General features: G+C 38.8%; 1 protein-coding gene across 4 annotated transcripts in view; it reads left to right on the forward strand.

The window, feature by feature from the left end:
- sema6cb (semaphorin 6Cb) overlaps positions 1-18,367 on the forward strand; it is a 153,400-nt gene that overhangs the window by 81,772 nt on the left and 53,261 nt on the right. For all 4 annotated transcript variants that reach the window (XM_085292517.1, XM_085292519.1, XM_085292520.1 and 1 more), the window contains 5 exons: positions 7,006-7,208; positions 11,630-11,744; positions 13,190-13,247; positions 16,346-16,402; positions 16,798-16,899. In XM_085292517.1, the coding sequence (XP_085148643.1) occupies positions 7,067-7,208; positions 11,630-11,744; positions 13,190-13,247; positions 16,346-16,402; positions 16,798-16,899 (474 nt within the window). In that variant the 5' untranslated portion in view covers positions 7,006-7,066. The remainder of the gene's footprint in view (positions 1-7,005; positions 7,209-11,629; positions 11,745-13,189; positions 13,248-16,345; positions 16,403-16,797; positions 16,900-18,367) is intronic.

The following is an 18,367-nucleotide window of genomic DNA, read 5'->3' on the forward strand; positions in this document are numbered from 1 at the left end:
AGGTAACACTGGAAGTCTGATTTAATAATGAAAGTGGCATTATAAACATGAACATAAGTGTTTCTTTTTATGTGTTAAAATATGTTTAAAGATCTTTTTATCTAGGTTGTAACTACACTACAGTGAACTGGCTTGTACCATGTGCAGCATCTACCTAAAATCTCGAATCCACCTATGTGTCTTGTGGGGGTTGTTCTTTCAATTATTGTCCAAGGCTCCTTGATCCCAATTCCAATTTGCAACCACGGCGTCTTTGCGGTGAGCCATTGGAAATCTAATTAGTGAAGTTTCTCCTGTCTGGGAGGGTTCAGGGGAGAGTTGAACTAACTGGCAAAGGAAAGCATTGCTTCGAACATTTGTAGAGAATATTTCCAATGAAGAATATTTTCAGGACATTTTATTTTTCACATCAGCTTTTGAACGTTAACCGTGGCTTTATGTGGAAATATCTGAAAGTATGCAGGAAGAGCAGGATTTGAGTGCTTGAGAAAAACAACTCAGTGCAGATGGTGATGTGCTGTGTGATTTGTGTCATGGGACTGCAATGAGATTGGTGATCTGATGAACCTTCCAAAGGGAGTTTGGGGAGGGACAATATGGCTCGGGACTCAACAACGAAATGATTGTCTCACCACACACCATTCCTATCATGTGTTGTTTTTCCTCCGGTCACATTAAAATTCCCCTGCAGTTGTTTTGACAGCAAGACCAAAAAATAAAAATAAAAGAAATCATGAGGCAAAAATATTCATTAGTTTTACAAAGCTAGAAAACTCAGATATGGTCTGTCATTCAAATGTTTAAATTTTTTATTCATTATGTGGATTTTACAGTTGGGTCCATAAATATTTAGACAGAGGCAACTTTTTTCTAACTTTTTTCTAACTTTGTTTCTGTACATTACCTCATTGAATTTCAAATGAAACAACTCAGATGCAGTTGAACTTGAAAAATGTGAGGAAACAGCATTTTTTAACACAACCCCTTCATTTAGGGCATCTGATTTTATTTCAGATATGTGTCCCTGTAAAATCTCTAAACAGCACAGAAAGTCCATCACAGAAGATTAATTGTTGTTGGAGCAGGTTAATGGAGGTATAAAGGGTGCCACAGATACACTAATGGAAAATGATGTTTCGTAAAGCATCTCAACTCTCTATATGCCTTCTTGCATGAATAATATAACACCATGACCCTAATTGTATATCCAGCAGTCAGGGTCTGTTTTCTTCGCTTACTCTTCTGCCTCTCTTGCTAAGTGTTCACTCTGTAAAGCTTGAACACAGCGTCCTCAAACATACCCCACACTTGACTTATCATGTGGAAGCCATATTCTTGGTGTTATTATAGCACCCAGAATAATAGCCTATTTTGTAATGGCCTGCTGAGAGCAGAGGGTAATGTGGCTAATTGTGTCTGAAATTATCATGGAGTCCAGGGATATGCTCGCTCATTATGCTGACCAGTGTTTCCTGCAAATATGTGAGAACAGAAACTAGTGTGTCTTCAGACAAAAGATTCACAGCCAGGGGGCTCAGAGATATCAAAGCCCACAGAGGTGAAAGGTAGACTCAATTCTGTGGCTATCAAAAAATGAGTGGATTAGCCTCCCCACCACTGAAGCACGGTAAGATCTGGGAATATTAGAGAGTGATTTTTGCATCAGGATTATGCTCTGCTGCTCAGTTGTGCAGCAGGTGTTGTCAGAAAACAGAAGTCCCAGGAGTTGACAGGTGCATACAGAGCAATGCAGCTGATTGAGGATGAAATTGAAATTTAGATTTTAAACGTGACTTTTTACAGGACAGTTATTGTCAGGCAAATGGGGACGCAGAACATAAAAATTTACTTGCAGGAGTTCATACATGAATTTAAATGACTGCATGGCTCAATTCATGACAACGATTTAAGGTCATGATTTCTTATCGTTTTAGTCTGATTTATGCATTAGCCCAGAAAAGGCCTGGATTCTGTGTGGATTCATCTTACAAATCCAGATGCGGTGCTGTTGACTAATCCAAATGAATGTCAGATTATCAATGGTGTGCCACAACATCCCAGAAACACTTACCCCTCCAAAGAGGCCCAACTGCCAGTCTCTCACAGATTGCTTAACACGTCCAGTTCATTAAAAAGAAAATGATCCAAGCCCTCCCATCAAACCCTAGAACACAGAGAGTGAACATGGAATAGGATCAGCACTGGCCTATATCCTTTGGACAGCTGTCAGCTCACCAGCTATCCCTCTCTCCTTAGACTGCACAGAAAGTCATTAACTGATTAGACTTTGTGTTGGGTTAAATTAAGAGAGCTCAGAGTTCCAGAGGGTAGTTGATTTGTAGACACATTTTTCAGTGTGCTTTGCTTTGTCTGCTAGTGTAACAGATTCAAAAGTATAGTTTATGCTCGTTTCCAGTTCTATATCTTTATGTTTCTTTGACTTTAGCGGGGTAGCTTGATTTGATTTCCAGTTGGAAAGGAAATATGCATCTATCTCATAACCAGCCTTGGTGCAGCTGTTCAGTTCATCCTGTCTAAAACAAGCTGCTTTAGCTTTCCCTTTAAGCCAGCTTTCTTTTGATTAGCTGCCTCGTGTAAACAGAAGGTTTTAACTGTTTAGCGGTTGTGCTCACAGCTGTGGCTGTGAGGACCATATTAACAATATCACCTGTTTTTGATGTTACACAGACCTAATGGCATTAAAAACTGTTGAAAACGGAGCTTTTAGGGCAGACTGAAGACTGTGCTTTTGGCACAAAGGAGTTATTTGTAATATACTGACCTCACTATTTGGAACTTGGGCCATATTTAATATAAGAATCCACTATTGAAACAGCGTCTGTTTGAGAGAAAACGGGGAAATAATAAGTCTACTTTAAGCTGTACAACCAGAACAATGTCAGCGATGGAACAGAACTAAAGGCAAGAGCTTGGACCTTCAGTATGTAATGTCTATCTGCAGGAAATCATCTGATGGAGCACCAAAGACTGTTTATTCTAGGAGAACAATTTTAGTAAAGCCGACTTTAGGTACAAATCCCAAAATGAAACTTGTTTCAATATCTTCCATCCAGAAATTTCCTATAAATATAATATACTGTGATGTTTGATTTCATAGTTTCAGGTAAGCAGTGTCTCTAAAATAATCAATGATGCTGCATTCAGTGCCTGATTCACATACAATAAATCACACCCAGAGAACAAATTTATAATCAGGTGAAATGTTTGATATGCACTGCACAGTGTACACGGCACAGAAATGAGTATTTAATCTTTTTCAAGTGCAGAACTGAAATGTTTTTTTGTGCAACATTGATTCATTGATGTGAGCTTCTTTGGGGAGCCTCATTTGCCAGCATTTAACTTAAAAGTTCAGCAGCTTGTGGAGTATTTTCGTATGATTTGAGCTCGCCAGTATTTCACACTTGAAATCTGAAGGTAAAAATCAGATTTTCTTTTTTTTGGTGGGGGGTAGTTTTTAGCCTTTATTTGGTAGGGCAGTAGAGGGCAGACAGCAAAGAGCAAGGGGAATGATGCAGGAAATAGTGGGTGGAATCTAACCAGGAGCTCTACTTTTCACATATGCTCAACCAGGGGTGGGTGATATATCCAATACACTCGATGAGTATAAAGACAAATCCCTTTTGTCTAGATTTGCAAGTATTTATTTTTGTCACACAGCTTCTAGCAGTAAAGTTTGAAAAATGTCTCCAGCACCAGTTCAGGATAATGAAGTCCTCAACAGTCTGAAACTCAACCTTAACTATAAGCTAATACTGTATGCACAAACCATGTGGGGTATATTACTTGTCTTGCATAAGCTCTTGTACTCAGTATGGTTGTCTTGTTTTCACACTCTGTTGGTTGCCTTCCTTTAGCTAAGTAGGTTGTCAATAAATGATCTCTGCCTTTCTTTCTCACAAGAATATAGTGTTCCCCAGACACGCTGCTTAGGTTTATGTGCGGCTCTGCGTATTCATGATGAAAGTGGATAAATTTTGACATTCGGCTGTTTTATTGGTAATTTAACGCTATAAATGACAAAAGTTTGTTTAGCCTTTTTCTGCCGTGAATGTTTTTGACGTTTTAAGCGACGTTTCTCACTTATTTGTCTTCATAATAACATCATCTGTTTAAATAGCTGCTTCGCTGGCTGGGAGAAAAAAAACAAAGCAGCCAAATTATACCATATGAGGCTAATTCATCAGGTATATCGCTCTCATATACTTACTAAGGCAGGCCACACAAGCTGCTGTAATTCACAGAGTAAACACAGACACTCGCCTACTCACGTCGATTTATGGTGTTGTGATCATCGCTTGACCTCATTGCTAAATGCAGCTTTCTGCCTGCATTTAAATGAGGCACACTATTATCAATATTGATGACAGTTCATGTCTCTGTTGACTTAATTTTCTGCTCCCACTTAAAACCATGTGGCCCAAGTCTCACTGCCAAGCGACACAGTGCATAAACTTGGGAGGGCTTGTAAGAACCCCTGTAGAGGACACATTGCCCTCAATAAATTGGCAAGGAGTGCAGGTCATCACAGTTTGAAGTTGGTTTCGACAAATCCCTCTTCCATCCATCTGTTACTGTCTCTTTCCTCAAATATCAAACAGATGTGGAAATTAACATTCATGCATAATCTCAGCCTTGTGTACAATGTCTGGAGCTGTTAATTATTCCCACACAGACACCCGAGTCCAACTTTTATGCAAACTTTTTTTTTTTTTTTAAAAAGGAAATATTCGCAGAGCTCCTTTGTCAAACACTTTATTGAGAATGATAATCTGTGATTTGAATTCTTGGAGGTGGATGAGGTTGCAACATCTTTACTTGATAAGCTGTCATTGATGGTTTTTGTTTGTTTTGTTTTTTGAGATCATTGACAGATACTGCTTGTGGTGTTATTACATCTTTCTTTGACTTTTCAGTTTTGAAATCTTGATTTCGATGGCAGCACCCTTTGTTCGGCTACGGAGTTGTTCCTTTAATTATGCAAGACAAGTTCTTCTCTCATGCTAACAAACGCACAACAACAAATGAATCACTTTCTGTTTACCACCCAACTTTTTTCCAAAGGACGTGCTGTCTGTACATTTGAATGTTTTTAGCACCAGGTGTTCAGGTTGATAAATGCAGCAAGTATTTGTACTATTTAAGTATTAAGCATTTGAGTGGTACAACCTGGCACATGCATCTGTTTCCTTACTCTGTGTGCTTCAGTGCAGATCTGCTTGCAGGTCATGTTAACATTTTCTGATATCTGTTTAAAAGCTGCTTTTAAGCAGTGAGCCTTTTGAGCCATTTGAGCCTTTGTAATAATGGCCCAGGAAATTTTCCTGCCTTTCTCGGACACTAACCCACACCTAAGCCCAACAGTGTTTGCCAGTATTGAAAAGATGCCTGATGCAGACAAGGTCCCGTTATGTGATTGATTAGAGAGTGCATTTTCATCTGTGAAAATTACTTAATAAATCTTTGAGGCTCTCCAGCTTGGGTTTGTGACTTTTCTCACATTGATTCTCAATTTCATTTTTTTACCCATTACTATTCATTTTTTAAACTTTACCAATACATTGCAGTCTGCATAATGAAATATTTTGTCATTGTAGCTTAACATATCCATTCTTAAGTTATATTTGTATTTATTTTCCAACTTCTGAATTGTTAAACCTTTCTACCCAGAGTCCTAAAAGGCTGACTGGGTATTGCCACCACCCTGCATGGTGGGTGGGCGCAGCGTGGACACCAAGAATCACAAAGAAATACCAAAGATAGCTGTCACTTCCAAAAAGCCAATCATCTTCTTTGTAGCAGAATCTGGAAACATATTAGCCTATTGTGTTGTTGCATAAATTCCCACAAGTGAGTTTCCTACACTTTCAACTCTGTGGCGGCAGACATATCTACTCTTTACCATAATAGAAATCCATGTGAATGTTTCTTTTGATCTAATATCACAAGTCCCGGTCACCATTGCCTTTAAATGTACAGCCCTGTCACAAATTATCCAGGTATTAGCTTGGGCCTTTTAACCAGACAGACAGGTGTGGCAATTCTAAACATTTATGGTCCTGACCTATAACTCACAATTGATTCTCCGTATAAAGCACATAATCCTGCTGCCACTCTCTCACTGGTGCAAACAGAAATGTTGAACGTTCTTGCTGCTTCACTGTTTTCATCTTTTTTGTTTGTTTGTTTTGTGTTTTTGCCTTTTTTGTTTTGTTTTTTTATTTGATGGTCTCCACCTTTAGTTCCTCCTGTAAAAGCATATAGTTGTATGTGAGAGATGTTCACCCTGCTCATCCTCATTACATTTCATCAGTTTCAGGCTCTCTTTGGTGGCTCATGAGATTATGGAAAGTCTTTAAAGCCTCCTCATATTTCTTAACCATTGGTGACTGTTGCAGTTGAAGGAGCTGTTTTTGCACAAAGCTCATGTGTGAGAGCCACCTTTTAGAGGTGATATTTAAATATGCACAGGAGTGACCTTTTACCTTTTACTAAATTAAACAATTGCAAGGACATCTCGCCATATCAGGCGGAGCAAGGAGTGTTTATTGTGTTTAAGACACGGTTGGGCAGTGAATGTTTAAGTGTCCTTCTGGTCAGGGTCCTGCAGCCTGCCTTCTCTCCTGGTTGCTTCCCTCACACGTCTGGTTTGCTCTGACTCCATCTGCCTTTTTTTAATGCATTTGCACTCTTACAAATCAGTGGTTGGGCGGACACTCAATCACATCACTGCATTGGCATGAGGCATTGCATGCTAATAGGAACTAAGATGCCACCTTTAAACATTACTCTAGTCATTCTTCAGTTATGTAATTGTTGCCTTTTAAATTAGAATCTCTATAAAATGCATCTATATCCAATGCGTGCTACTATATTAGAAGTCCATGTTACAGTGTTTGACTGTCTTAATTTTGTTACACTGAGGTGTCTCGGATGTCATATTGATAACAACAATGCACCAACTCTGTGCCTTTTCTTTTATAGGTTGGTTAGGTGAATCTGCTGTGGGCCATGTGTTACTGGTGAGGTCTCTTCCTCTGCCAAAATGAGGCTGATGGTCGTCTTGCCTCGACCCATCCTGCCAGCCTTCCTGGCTCTTACCTTTGTCGCCTTCTTAGCTCAGCTGTCCTCAGGAGCCACGCCGTTCCCCCAAGACCTGGAACCAATCAGCGTCGTGGGCAGAGAAAGTAAGTTCAAAATCTGTTGTTGCCATGGTGATCTCTGTTGCAGGAGTACATGTAAATCTAGAGCGAGGGTCACTAAGGCATATCTCGTCACTGGGGGATATAGCTTAGTGAGGTGGATGTGTTTAAGGCTATGTTTGCAGCAAGCAAATCTGTAGATGTTTATTCTGCTGCTGGAACAGCTATAATTAAATTTATTTGTTGAGCTCTGCGCTGACTCGGTGTCGAATAAGGTCACTTCAGTTTTAGTATGCATGATTAAAAAAGGTCTCAGTCAGAGCGGAGGTGCAAACTTTTAGCAAATTTGTAGAATAATTTTGATGTAAAGTGTGTAGCGCTGTTTTTTATTTTTATTGCCCATGTATCTGATTCACATTAGGATACAGCTGGGTTATTTAGACTGTCCAACAGGCTAAACATTGTTTTGAATAATAAAACATTTATTGTATGTGGCATACAACTGGAGTGTGTAAATAATGTCTGCAGTATATCATAAAAAGAACATTTTCACAATGCTCTCATGTAAAAATTCTTCTTCTTTGATTTATTTAGCTTGGTGTAAAAGTCAGCAGCCAAATTTCTCACAGTAGCTTCATTTAGCACTGACTATGAACAGTTGCAGGAAAAATGACTCAGCTGTCACTCTGTGGGGCTTTCATGTGTACTACTACTGACTGGTGTGCAAGAACAGCACTGACAAGAAATAAACAGCAAATATTTCTTTCCTCCCTTGGTTTAGATCAGAGTTTGGCAAACTTGTACTACAAAAAGAGCAATTTTTCAGTATTTTTTGCAAAGCAAAACAAAACCCCATCTGTATGCATGCACAACACATACATACTGCTGTTATAATGAAGGTGACAGCTGGTTAGTTTACTGACATCATAAACATTCTTCATTTTAATTTTCATATTGAGCTTTTTTTCCTGATAAAGAGTTGGATCACCACTGATAATCAATACTTGTCCCTACCGAGGAGACAGTGACTACAATATGGATTTTTTTTTTGTAGTTTTTTTTTTCTCTTTTAGTTAATATCACCTGACTTAATTAATGTCTGAATTGTCCATGCTCTTCAGTCCCTAATAATACCATAATTTAATTAATTCAAACACATAATAATGCTTTTTTTCCTGTAATCTTTCATATGAACAAAAGATTTTCATAGCACAACTGTCTCAGCCATATTCCAATGACAGTCGATAGAAGCTAATAATGAATTATTACCCCGGCTCCACATGTTACCACAGCACAAGACATTAAAACTTCAGAGCTACAGCTGGAAACCAGCAAGTTTTTGATTTAAGAGACTCTTGAAGACTTCTAACAGACTCAAGACACTGCTCTGTTGGACCACCTTAGGGACACATCTGTGGCACCCAATAACTGGGAAGGTCTACAGAAGAGGTCTTGGCTGCTAAATGTAATGGCCCATAATTGATTTAAGAGGTGGCTGAGACCATGGCCCACACAATGTAATTGATCTATCTGGAAGAGAGTAACGCTACCATTAGCAGAAATAGCTGTGCTAATAGTGCTATATGTGGAGCTCCGTCCCAGGTGTAATGAGAGCAATTTGTCACTTCTAGTTCCAGCAGGTGACAGCATGGCGCAAGGTCCCTCGCAACTCTGAGACATCCATTATGAATCATAGTACTTCGTCAGGATGAAGTCTATGAAATCATACCTAAGTGACTCCTTCTTTTAGAAAGCGGACAAATAATTTTTCTTACACTTTTGTTTTTGACTGACACCGTGCTGTTTAAGTTGGGCATATTTAGGTTTTCCACAGCCAGGGCAGCTGATACAGGTTATACAGAACATGAGGCTATTAATAAAATGTCTAGTCTTGTTTAGGATGCATACACTACACTGCCTATTTTCATGATTGGTTTCAGGCAGCTTTTTTGCTATTCTTGGTTCTGTATAATGTCTGAAAGAGGAACTTTCTTTAATCTTAGCATCTTACACACACAACCTTTTCCTTTGTATGTTAGAGGCAGCCAATCAAGAGATATTGTCCTTAAGAGGGACGTTGTTAAGGTTAACCTAAAATCTCTTGTTTCAGTCAGTGAATGAGGTGCTGCTCCAAGGTTCTGCATATGATAAATAAGAATTATTTTGAACAGTTTCTCATGCAAATCAATTCCAACAGAGTTCAAGAATAAAACCCTGCAGTTGAAAAAAGGGCATAAAAGGTTCCTTTTAAAAGTTATCATTACTATGCAGTAGCAATAGCTTTTAAATATTGAACTAAGTCCCAGCAGTTATGGATAACATGTCATAACTTAATGCGTGTCCTTGACAGACTGTTTCCCCTTTCTTTCATTTGTTCTTTAAAATGCAATCTTTGAAGTGCAGTTTGGGGAAAACCTCTCAATACAAAATCGGCTTTACAGCATATCAACTTTACCTACTCCCATTGTCCATGAAGACTAAAAGCTAACCATCAAGATGGTCAAGAAATAACATTGTTCTTAATACTACAAGTGTTGCTGGAGCTTCAATGTAGGATTCTGGTGTAGTTCTTTGAGTACTTTGTCTTATGAGTTGTACGTTCTTCTCGTTGTAGTGATCCTAAATGCCTTGAGTCATTATCCTGGGGGTTTTCTGCTAGCAATGACCTAGCCAAGCTAAACAGGGTGTGAAAGTGCTAAAGAGTAATTAGAAATCCTCATTTGCCAAGGGGGAGGATGGCAGGGCGGGCTGCTGAGCCACTGGGAGTCTCTTCACCAGACAGCACAGCAAGGTCCAGCACTCAGCCAGACATTAGGCATTTAAATCTTTAAACAGTCGATTTGAGACGAGTGGTTAAAGGAGCGTGTACGGCTCCCTGTAGAGAGACTAATTTCAGATTGTGGTGTATTTCTAGGGGGGATTGCTAATTCAGCAGCAGCCCAGGTCAGATGGGAAGCTTGAGGGCACTTAATACAGTACTTTACAGACAGAATGCTCTGGCCTTCAGCTGAATCTTTGCTTAGTTAAAAAAAAAAAAAAAGAAGACAGCAGGGGAAGTATCTGTGATATGGAAGACAGCGTGGTGTCAGTATTGAGCCAGGCTTATTCCATTTTTGCCTGAAGGATCTTTTTTTAATCAAGTTTTTGAAAGGCATATCCATCCACTGGCTGACTGTTATTTTGTTATTTAAAGTACTGGACACAATCTCCCATTGTTTAAAATAATATTGCCCTCTAGTGAGTTCGTCTGCACTTTGAGTAAGGGAAAGAAAATGAAATTAACATGCGGAAGAGGAAGAAGGGGAAGCTGAAAATCAGCCATAGTGCACCATAAAGTTTATATTATATCACTGTTTCTTTGCACGACTTCCCTCAGTTCATCTTATTTAACATTTTATGTTTGTTTTTTGTTTAATGATTTTCCTGTTGGTGTCATTTGTTATAGAGGCACTTTACCAGGTGAAGGTATTTAATGGCATTGATGATAACACTAAAGACATGTTCACACATGAACTTTCGGAGGTTTCGGGAGAATCGCGTTGGGATATTTTCCTTTCTCACACGTGTCATGCAGCAGTAAATGGTTTGCGTTGGAGTGAGTACATCCTGTCGTTTCTGTGACAGGGATGCATGCAGGAGATGGAACACGTGTCGCCCACTAGTTGGCCTACTTGCACATTCAGCACAATCCTGCATCAGACAGACCTTGCAATAAGGACCTCACAAGAGTATTTAATGTCCAACATTTGCATTTTCGCGTGCACTCTCCCTGATAAGTCCTAGAAAAGTTCATGGGTGCAGTGCATGCATGAAAACGGCTTAAGCTAAACTTTCGTGACCTTTGAAACAGGTGAGACTGATTTAAATGTGACAATTAGAATGTCTATTCAGATGTTTTTGATTTGTTTCTTTGTTCTCACTTGGCACAGTCCCCAGACATGTCTGCTCAGAAATGCTTACGAGGAGCCAGTTATTTAAATCAGATTGACTTCTACGACACGACTGCCTAATTTGCAGCTTAGGATGCTATTTTTCTCCCTGATCCACCTCCACAAGTGTGCATTTGCATACAGTGTGAGCTCAGGGTTTCAAAAAGACGACTAAATTGTAACCTTGGGTTAGTGTTTCTTAAATTGCTAATACTACTGTGCATGAAATTTTTAGCTGTCGTTGTCAAACTGCCTCCATAAATGTGAAACTGAAAAATTGCTTTTTTTTTTTTTCTTTTTTCAAAGGGGAAAAAAACGCCACTGACATTTGACAAAGACTGGAAATCCCTTTCCTTTATTCCTAATTTTAGTTTTAAAATTTTGATTCCACAGTGAACTGTCACAGTAAAGTTCTGACATTCCTTTCCAGTTGGGTTTTTTTTTTTTGTTTTTTTTTTTTTTTTTTTGGAGGGGGGGATGCATATGACTGTCTTATACTCGAATAATTTCTTCTTCTCCATCTTTTTGCCCGTGCAGCGTCGTACCTCTACCCCAGCTTCCAGGGACTCATGTCAGACAATGACACTGTCCGCCTGGGTCTGGATTTCCAGCGGATGCTAAGGATCAACCACATGCTCTATATCGCTGCACGGTCAGTCACCATCACTCACCTGCTAATTCAACATAACAAAAGATATAATATAACAATGTTTACATTGTTTACTGAAGTTGAAAATATGACTCAAAACATCTCATGTAAAACGTTGACCATTACTTCATGTTTAAACATACAAATATTAGGACTATAAGGACTAGGGATATTTTCATACATGTTTTTTACCAACCTACTGTAAAATCTGTACATTTATAAAGGGATAGTTAATAATGATGAATGATGACCTTACACATTTATATTCATTAGCATCCGTCTATAAGTCTGATACTATGTTAACATGTGCATGGTTGCACAAAGGCTTCAGTATAATAAATATTTTTGTGAGTAATTATAATCATGTTTCTTTAACCTAAACCTTTATCCACACACTTCTTAAATAGTTTGATAAGCAGCCAACAAGCTCTGAATAATTTATCTGAGTATATAAGCAACACATTTACCCATTTGGAGTTTTTTTTTTTTTTTTTTTTTTAGCCAGTAAAGCTAATTAGTTTTTTTTTTCTGTTTTGCAGCAAAAACAGGGCAAGAGGTAAATGGGCTCTTGAAAGGACACAATGAAGAAAGACAAAATTTGTAACTAATTGTCAGGGCGGGAAAATAGCCCAGCAAAAGAAATCAGTGTCAACAGTACAGATATTATATATTAAATGCATAATAAAGAACTCCAAGAAGGCCAAGTGAAAGTAAAAAGTGATTAGGGGAAAAAAAAAACATGGCTACAGAAACTGCTTCTTGCAATTTTGCATTTATGTGAAAATGTAAAACTTCCAAAAGGTAAATGTTTCCAAAATAAAACTTTTAGCTCTTTGTGAACTATATCTCAGGCAGCACTTCTGCATCAGACTGCTTTCATGTTTGCAGTTTGGCAGAACCTCTGAAGTTTTTTCAAGTGCATTACACAGCCTAATTTGCACATTGCTCTGCTACTCGATGTGTTTTAGGTTAATTATCTAAACAGTACAGGGTTGCACCTTCTCTGCCCAGTTGCATTGTGCAAAATAAGTTCTGCTATAGTGTTTGGCTCTATTTCAAAATAAAGTGCTCCCACTGCCAGGAACCCAGTCCAAAAAGTTATAGAGGTCCTATATGCACATAAACTGGCTTAATATTTTCTACAGCTGCGTGCAACAAATGCATTCCTCACTTCACAAAGTGATTCATATGGGTTTTGTCAATAGTTGGAAAACTCCTGTGATGTCCTGAAGCCAAAAAGCCAATAAACCTTGCCTGTTAATCCACCTCCCAGTCTGTGTTGCTGCACAGCTGTAATCAATTGCACTCAGAGAAAAAAGGAGAGTTTTGGGGCAGGTTTTGGTGAATTGGTTAAGTTAGATGCTTCTAAAGCTTTGCATTGGGGAAAAAAATATGAAGGGTTGCAAAGAAAGATGACATCAATAATGTCATGACTCACTTTCTTGCAGGGACCATGTGTTTGCCATCAATCTTGCAGCTTCATCTGAGCAGATAATCCCACAGCAGGTAAGTGTCTGTCTGCTATCATGATTGAAAATCTTCCAATGTGTTTACTTTATTTCGATCTTATACAAAAAAACCCCACCATAGCTATATTCTAGTTCAACATAGAACTTTTAATTGATACATGTGTTTAGGTCGATATTCATTTATTTAAGGACATTTTATTTATCTTGGATCATGCACTTGCCATTTGCTTTTAAACCTTAACAACGGTCTGTGGATTTTTCTGAATGCAAAAACCTCACTTCAGAGGTAAATTCTTTCTGTAAGACTTTGACATTCAAGGAACGTTTGATCTCTCAATCCTTCGCGATCAATACCAATAATGTGAGCGTTATCAGGCTTACTCGACTATTTTGGTCTGCTAAAGTTGAAATAAGTTTTAGGATTCTGTGCTCATTAAACATAAGATTAACTTTAAAGTCGTTCACATAAGCGAACATGGGCTTTTACTTGCCAATAGTAATAGTCTGGATAATACATCACCAGGACAAAATAGACCTGAACCCATTTTAAGGAATGGTTTGAACCAAGGTAGAGCTCTTTGTGCCGCTTTTCCTTTCTTGTACATTTTTTGTTCTTTTTTTGAACAGTGGTGTATTTACAGGGGGGATGGGCTGTTTTTTTGTATCTCGTTATTTTGCTTTCTACCCTTTGCCTTTCACTTTCATTCAAGTATTAAGCAATCTCTCTTCAGACATCTATATCCACTACAAGTGGAGCGCTGCTCTTGTTTGAAGTGCCATGTTCACTCCTATCTGAATCTCATTTGTCAAACATGATTGCACTTAAATAAAAGCCCTCCAAGGCTTGGACTTTTGTTTGGTTGTATATAAATTACTGCCAAACACGGATATTTATTCTGATAACACCTCTGTTCCACACTGAGGACATCTAAACTATTGATTTGGGTGTGGAACAAAACACAAAGAAGGGGAACCTTTGAACAAAACTGTGAGTCGTTTTTTCTACTGGGTTATATGAGGACTTGAACATTGAATGTGTGTATATGATGTGCATTTTTTCTCCCAATTCACCCATACTGCTGCTGCCTCCAGTGTGACAGCAGGAACTGAGAGGCAAATTATTAAAGACTGTATGAATACACCGCCATCACGTTCTCGCTGTCCTACCCTGTTATCCATCTGAGTTCAATTGGTGGTGTGTGACTGACTCATATCAGAAAATGGTGGGTCCCCCATCATCATAGATCCATTCCTTCATGGCGGCTAATTTTTAAACTAGCTCTTCATTTTTCACACCGGGCGCTCATTCGCATTCTCCCCTTCACCAGTCTCCTCGGGCCTGGGTGGCCAAAAGTAATTATTAGTAAACCGAATCGAGCGTGGACAAGGTAAAACCTATTACCATAAATGCTGAGTCCTACTGAATCATTTTGGACCTTCACAAAATCACCTCAGAGGTCTTCCAAACAAAAGTCTTTTTCTATAGCAAAGTGTTGGCTGTAAAATCAGTGTGCCATGTACTGATTACAAAATGATGGATTTGGTGTCAAAAATTTGACTCATGATCTTGAGTTTTATATAAAATAAGTTAGACCAAAGATGTACACCCTCGAGCACCAGGGACATCTCACCTTTAGAGTGAGGTTGGCAATGTGTAGTTTTCCTACAGACAAAATAATTAAAATGAAAGACCAAAAGCAGGAATGAATGACTCCTACTGTAAGTTGGATTGTCTGTATATCACAAATCTGTGACTTGTGCTTTATTTTATTTTTTTTATCTCTGTCCTGTCTAAACTATCATGCATTATCCTGCTGCTTGAACTCTCATCCATAGAAATTGTGTGATGACTATTTTATATCCATTGTGCTCAAGCCAAGTGAAAAAAAAAACAGGGTTAAAAATCCAGAAATGTAAGAGAAGTACTGAGATATGTTTTAATTCTATTTTTTGACAATGAGAAAAATACATATTAATAGTAACCTTAATCTTTTATTCATTCATTATCATGTTTATCTGAGAAAGTGGAAATGAAATAATACTAACTTTGTAGATGTACCCTTAACAATTAAAATGCAAATCTATTCTTCATAAGTTTTGCTATACTGAAAGCTGTCTGAGAAAATTGAGAGGCAGCCACAAGAAATGGAGAACAAGGTACCTGTGGGATGAATTGTGCTTCAGGGACTTGTGGTCCAGCTGAAGTGAAACCTCAGCTTCAGTAAAGATTCAAGATGCATTTTAAACCGGTGTTGCTTTCTGTGAAGCTTTAGCAAAGACATAAAAAATATGCACGGCACTGTACAATATTACTTTAACCAAGTATGGCATTGGATTTGTGGCAAATATTTTCGTTTGGTGTGGACACATTTACCTAAAGCTCATTTCACTCAAAAATGTATGTTATTATGTGGCAACGAAGAGAACTCTTGGTCTGGATATCGACCAACTGCACAGAAATATTGAATACTTCAATATTGGCAGCCTTCCACTCAAGCTAGCCAATTTGTTCCCAGACAGCCAATTGAGCCATGCAGCTCTTATCTGCTCACATGCTATTGAGAAATGAGTTTAAATAATTCCAAGTATTTAGCCTGGTATTGATAAGTTCTGAGAAAATTTGGCCACTAAATTAGTCAGCAGTTGATGGGGGAACATTAATCCTTCAGCTGGCAGAGCTTGTTAACAAGCTGATGGATCTTTTTCAATAAAAGCCTGCTGAACGACTAGCACGGCTACAAAAAGTGTATTTTGTCGTGTCTACAAAATAAGGACAGGGCTTTTGGCCAGCAGGTTAATTGAAGCTAATTGACTCCTCCTTATATAGACAGTGAAGTGTTGCGAGCAGCGCTTTGTGTTTTGTTTCACTCGTGTGTGCATTTTTACAGATCCAGAGATTTTTTTTTTATCACTGAGGCACCACAACTGCCCACTGATGAGCTGCTCGAGCCACAGCAGGCATCGCTGATATTTCTCTGTTTGCTTGTTTTTCTCCACAACAGTTTATTGAAATTAATGAGATTTTCATCACAGCTGTCTCGTAATAGCACTTGAACGATTGGGAGCAACAAAAGCTGGGATGGTGAGAAGCAGCTTGTCTTTGAGCTGACAGTTGGCTCTCTGTTCATTTTTCAGAAACTGACATGGAAGACGAAGGATGTGGAGAAATGCACTGTGAGAGGGAAAAACAGCGTGAGTATAATCTTCCAGACACATACGCATTCTCATCTCGTTCTGTTTTCGGTCTTGGGTTTCACTTCTTAGGTCTTCTGTTCTCTGTATTTGCCACTGCCTTCATTTCCTGAACAAGAGAAGCTTTTTAATGAGCAAAAGTAGTGTGCAGGTAGCTTATCAGAAATGCAGCCATCAGGAGAGACATACTTGAGTTTTTTGGCATCACATTTTTCTCTCCAGAGCAACGGTGAAACCCCAAGAATCGCCCTGAGGATTACGATAATGACTGTGAAAACGCAGAAAACTGTTAACCTGCTACAACTCCTTCTTTGATTGTGTTTTTGCCGTGCCAGGACCCACAACGGACCGGCTTTATGATGTGCAATAATGTCCAGGTCTTTTTCTCCTGACAGGATGAATGTTACAACTACATCAAAGTTCTGGTACCACGCAACGACGAGACGTTATTCGCCTGCGGCACCAACGCTTTCAATCCCACCTGCCGTAACTATAAGGTAGGAAACCGTACACCCGTGTGCCGCCGTCTGGCCTCAATTACAGATAAGAGATCATATTACAGCTGTTTTGAGGTTCCCTGTCCTTGTATATTTTGTCAGCTGGATGCTGTTATTTGATTTGCTAATGGAAATGACAGTTTAAGCTAAACTCATGCCACATGCACACGAAGCCCGTGAGGTGTTAAAGTCATCAGGATGACAGTTGAAACCTTAAATTCAAATTTTATTTGTCTCATACACAGTACGATATGCAGTGAAATGCTTAGACAACTGCTCGTGACCTAAAATAAAAGACTATGAATAAGATGGCAGAACTTGAGTGATTGTGTGGTGGTGCTTGAAATCCTCTATTGACATCTGTGATAAAATATCTCATAGGTTTGATATTTGTTTTTATGAAATAGAAAAACATGTCATGCACACTTATGGAGAACATGCCCTTAAGGTTGGGTAATAAATAAATAGCTGGCCAGGGTGTCTTGGAGAATAACACCTTACAGCAGCTGCACCAGAGATAATTACAATGTTTCATCATAATATAATAGAGCAGTTTGAACAATTGAACTCTACAGCATGCATACATTAATTTACTATTAAAACTGGTCAAATAGATGAATTGCATAAAGTGGATTAAAATAAAGGTCAGGCATGCGTATGGAGCCCTGATTATTGTAAATAACAAGCTGATGCAGTACATCTGTAATAGTCAGCTAGAGCTCGAACAATAGATTAAAAAAAATGTTAGCAGCACTTGGGAAAAAAAGACATCTACTGCGATGTAACACCCACAAACACTGCCACAAAGAGAGGTCGTTCCAGGTTGAATGCAGCATTCGTCAGCTTTAAAAGAAGTCTGGCAGTCAGCACTTCAGCGATAATACAACAAACAGCTGTGAGCTTAAGCTACAGGCACGCCTAAAAAGATAACTGGAAAAACTGATTTAAGACATCAGCAGAGGCAGAGACGCGCAGGCTGAATGCAGACAAAATAAAGAACCAACTCTTAGATGTTGAAATAAACACACACAAATATGGAGCCCAAACATTTAAATATTAGCAGAGTATCTGTACTTAAATATTACTGCAATGTATTCCCATATTTGTGTGTTACATAGACTTCAAACTTCGATGTTGATAGAACAACGTGTTGGTAAAACACGAAGAGCAGACTGTTGACTGAACACAAAGTATGCTGATGGTAGCTTGATTCATACCTCTTAGACAGCAAAGCTGAATGAGTGGGGAGTGGGAATATCAGGGACCATAATGGCACAAAGTTTGAGGCAAATCCATGCTAGTACATGAGGCTCTCAGATGCACCTAGCCTCCCTGGTTACCCCTCCACTTTAGAGATAAATAACAGTGTTTATAGCCAGCTGAAAGCACTATATTTTAGCAGGAGCACAGGTACAATTTTTGTGCGGACAATGTGAGTGTAAGTCTTCCGCAGTTTGAGGACTATTGG

This window comes from Mchenga conophoros, linkage group LG11 (assembly GCF_057382185.1).
Source record: "Mchenga conophoros isolate Kocher_MC1m ecotype Shallow Benthic linkage group LG11, M_conophoros_male_GT1.1, whole genome shotgun sequence".
In the NCBI taxonomy this organism is placed as follows: Eukaryota; Metazoa; Chordata; class Actinopteri; order Cichliformes; family Cichlidae; genus Mchenga; species Mchenga conophoros.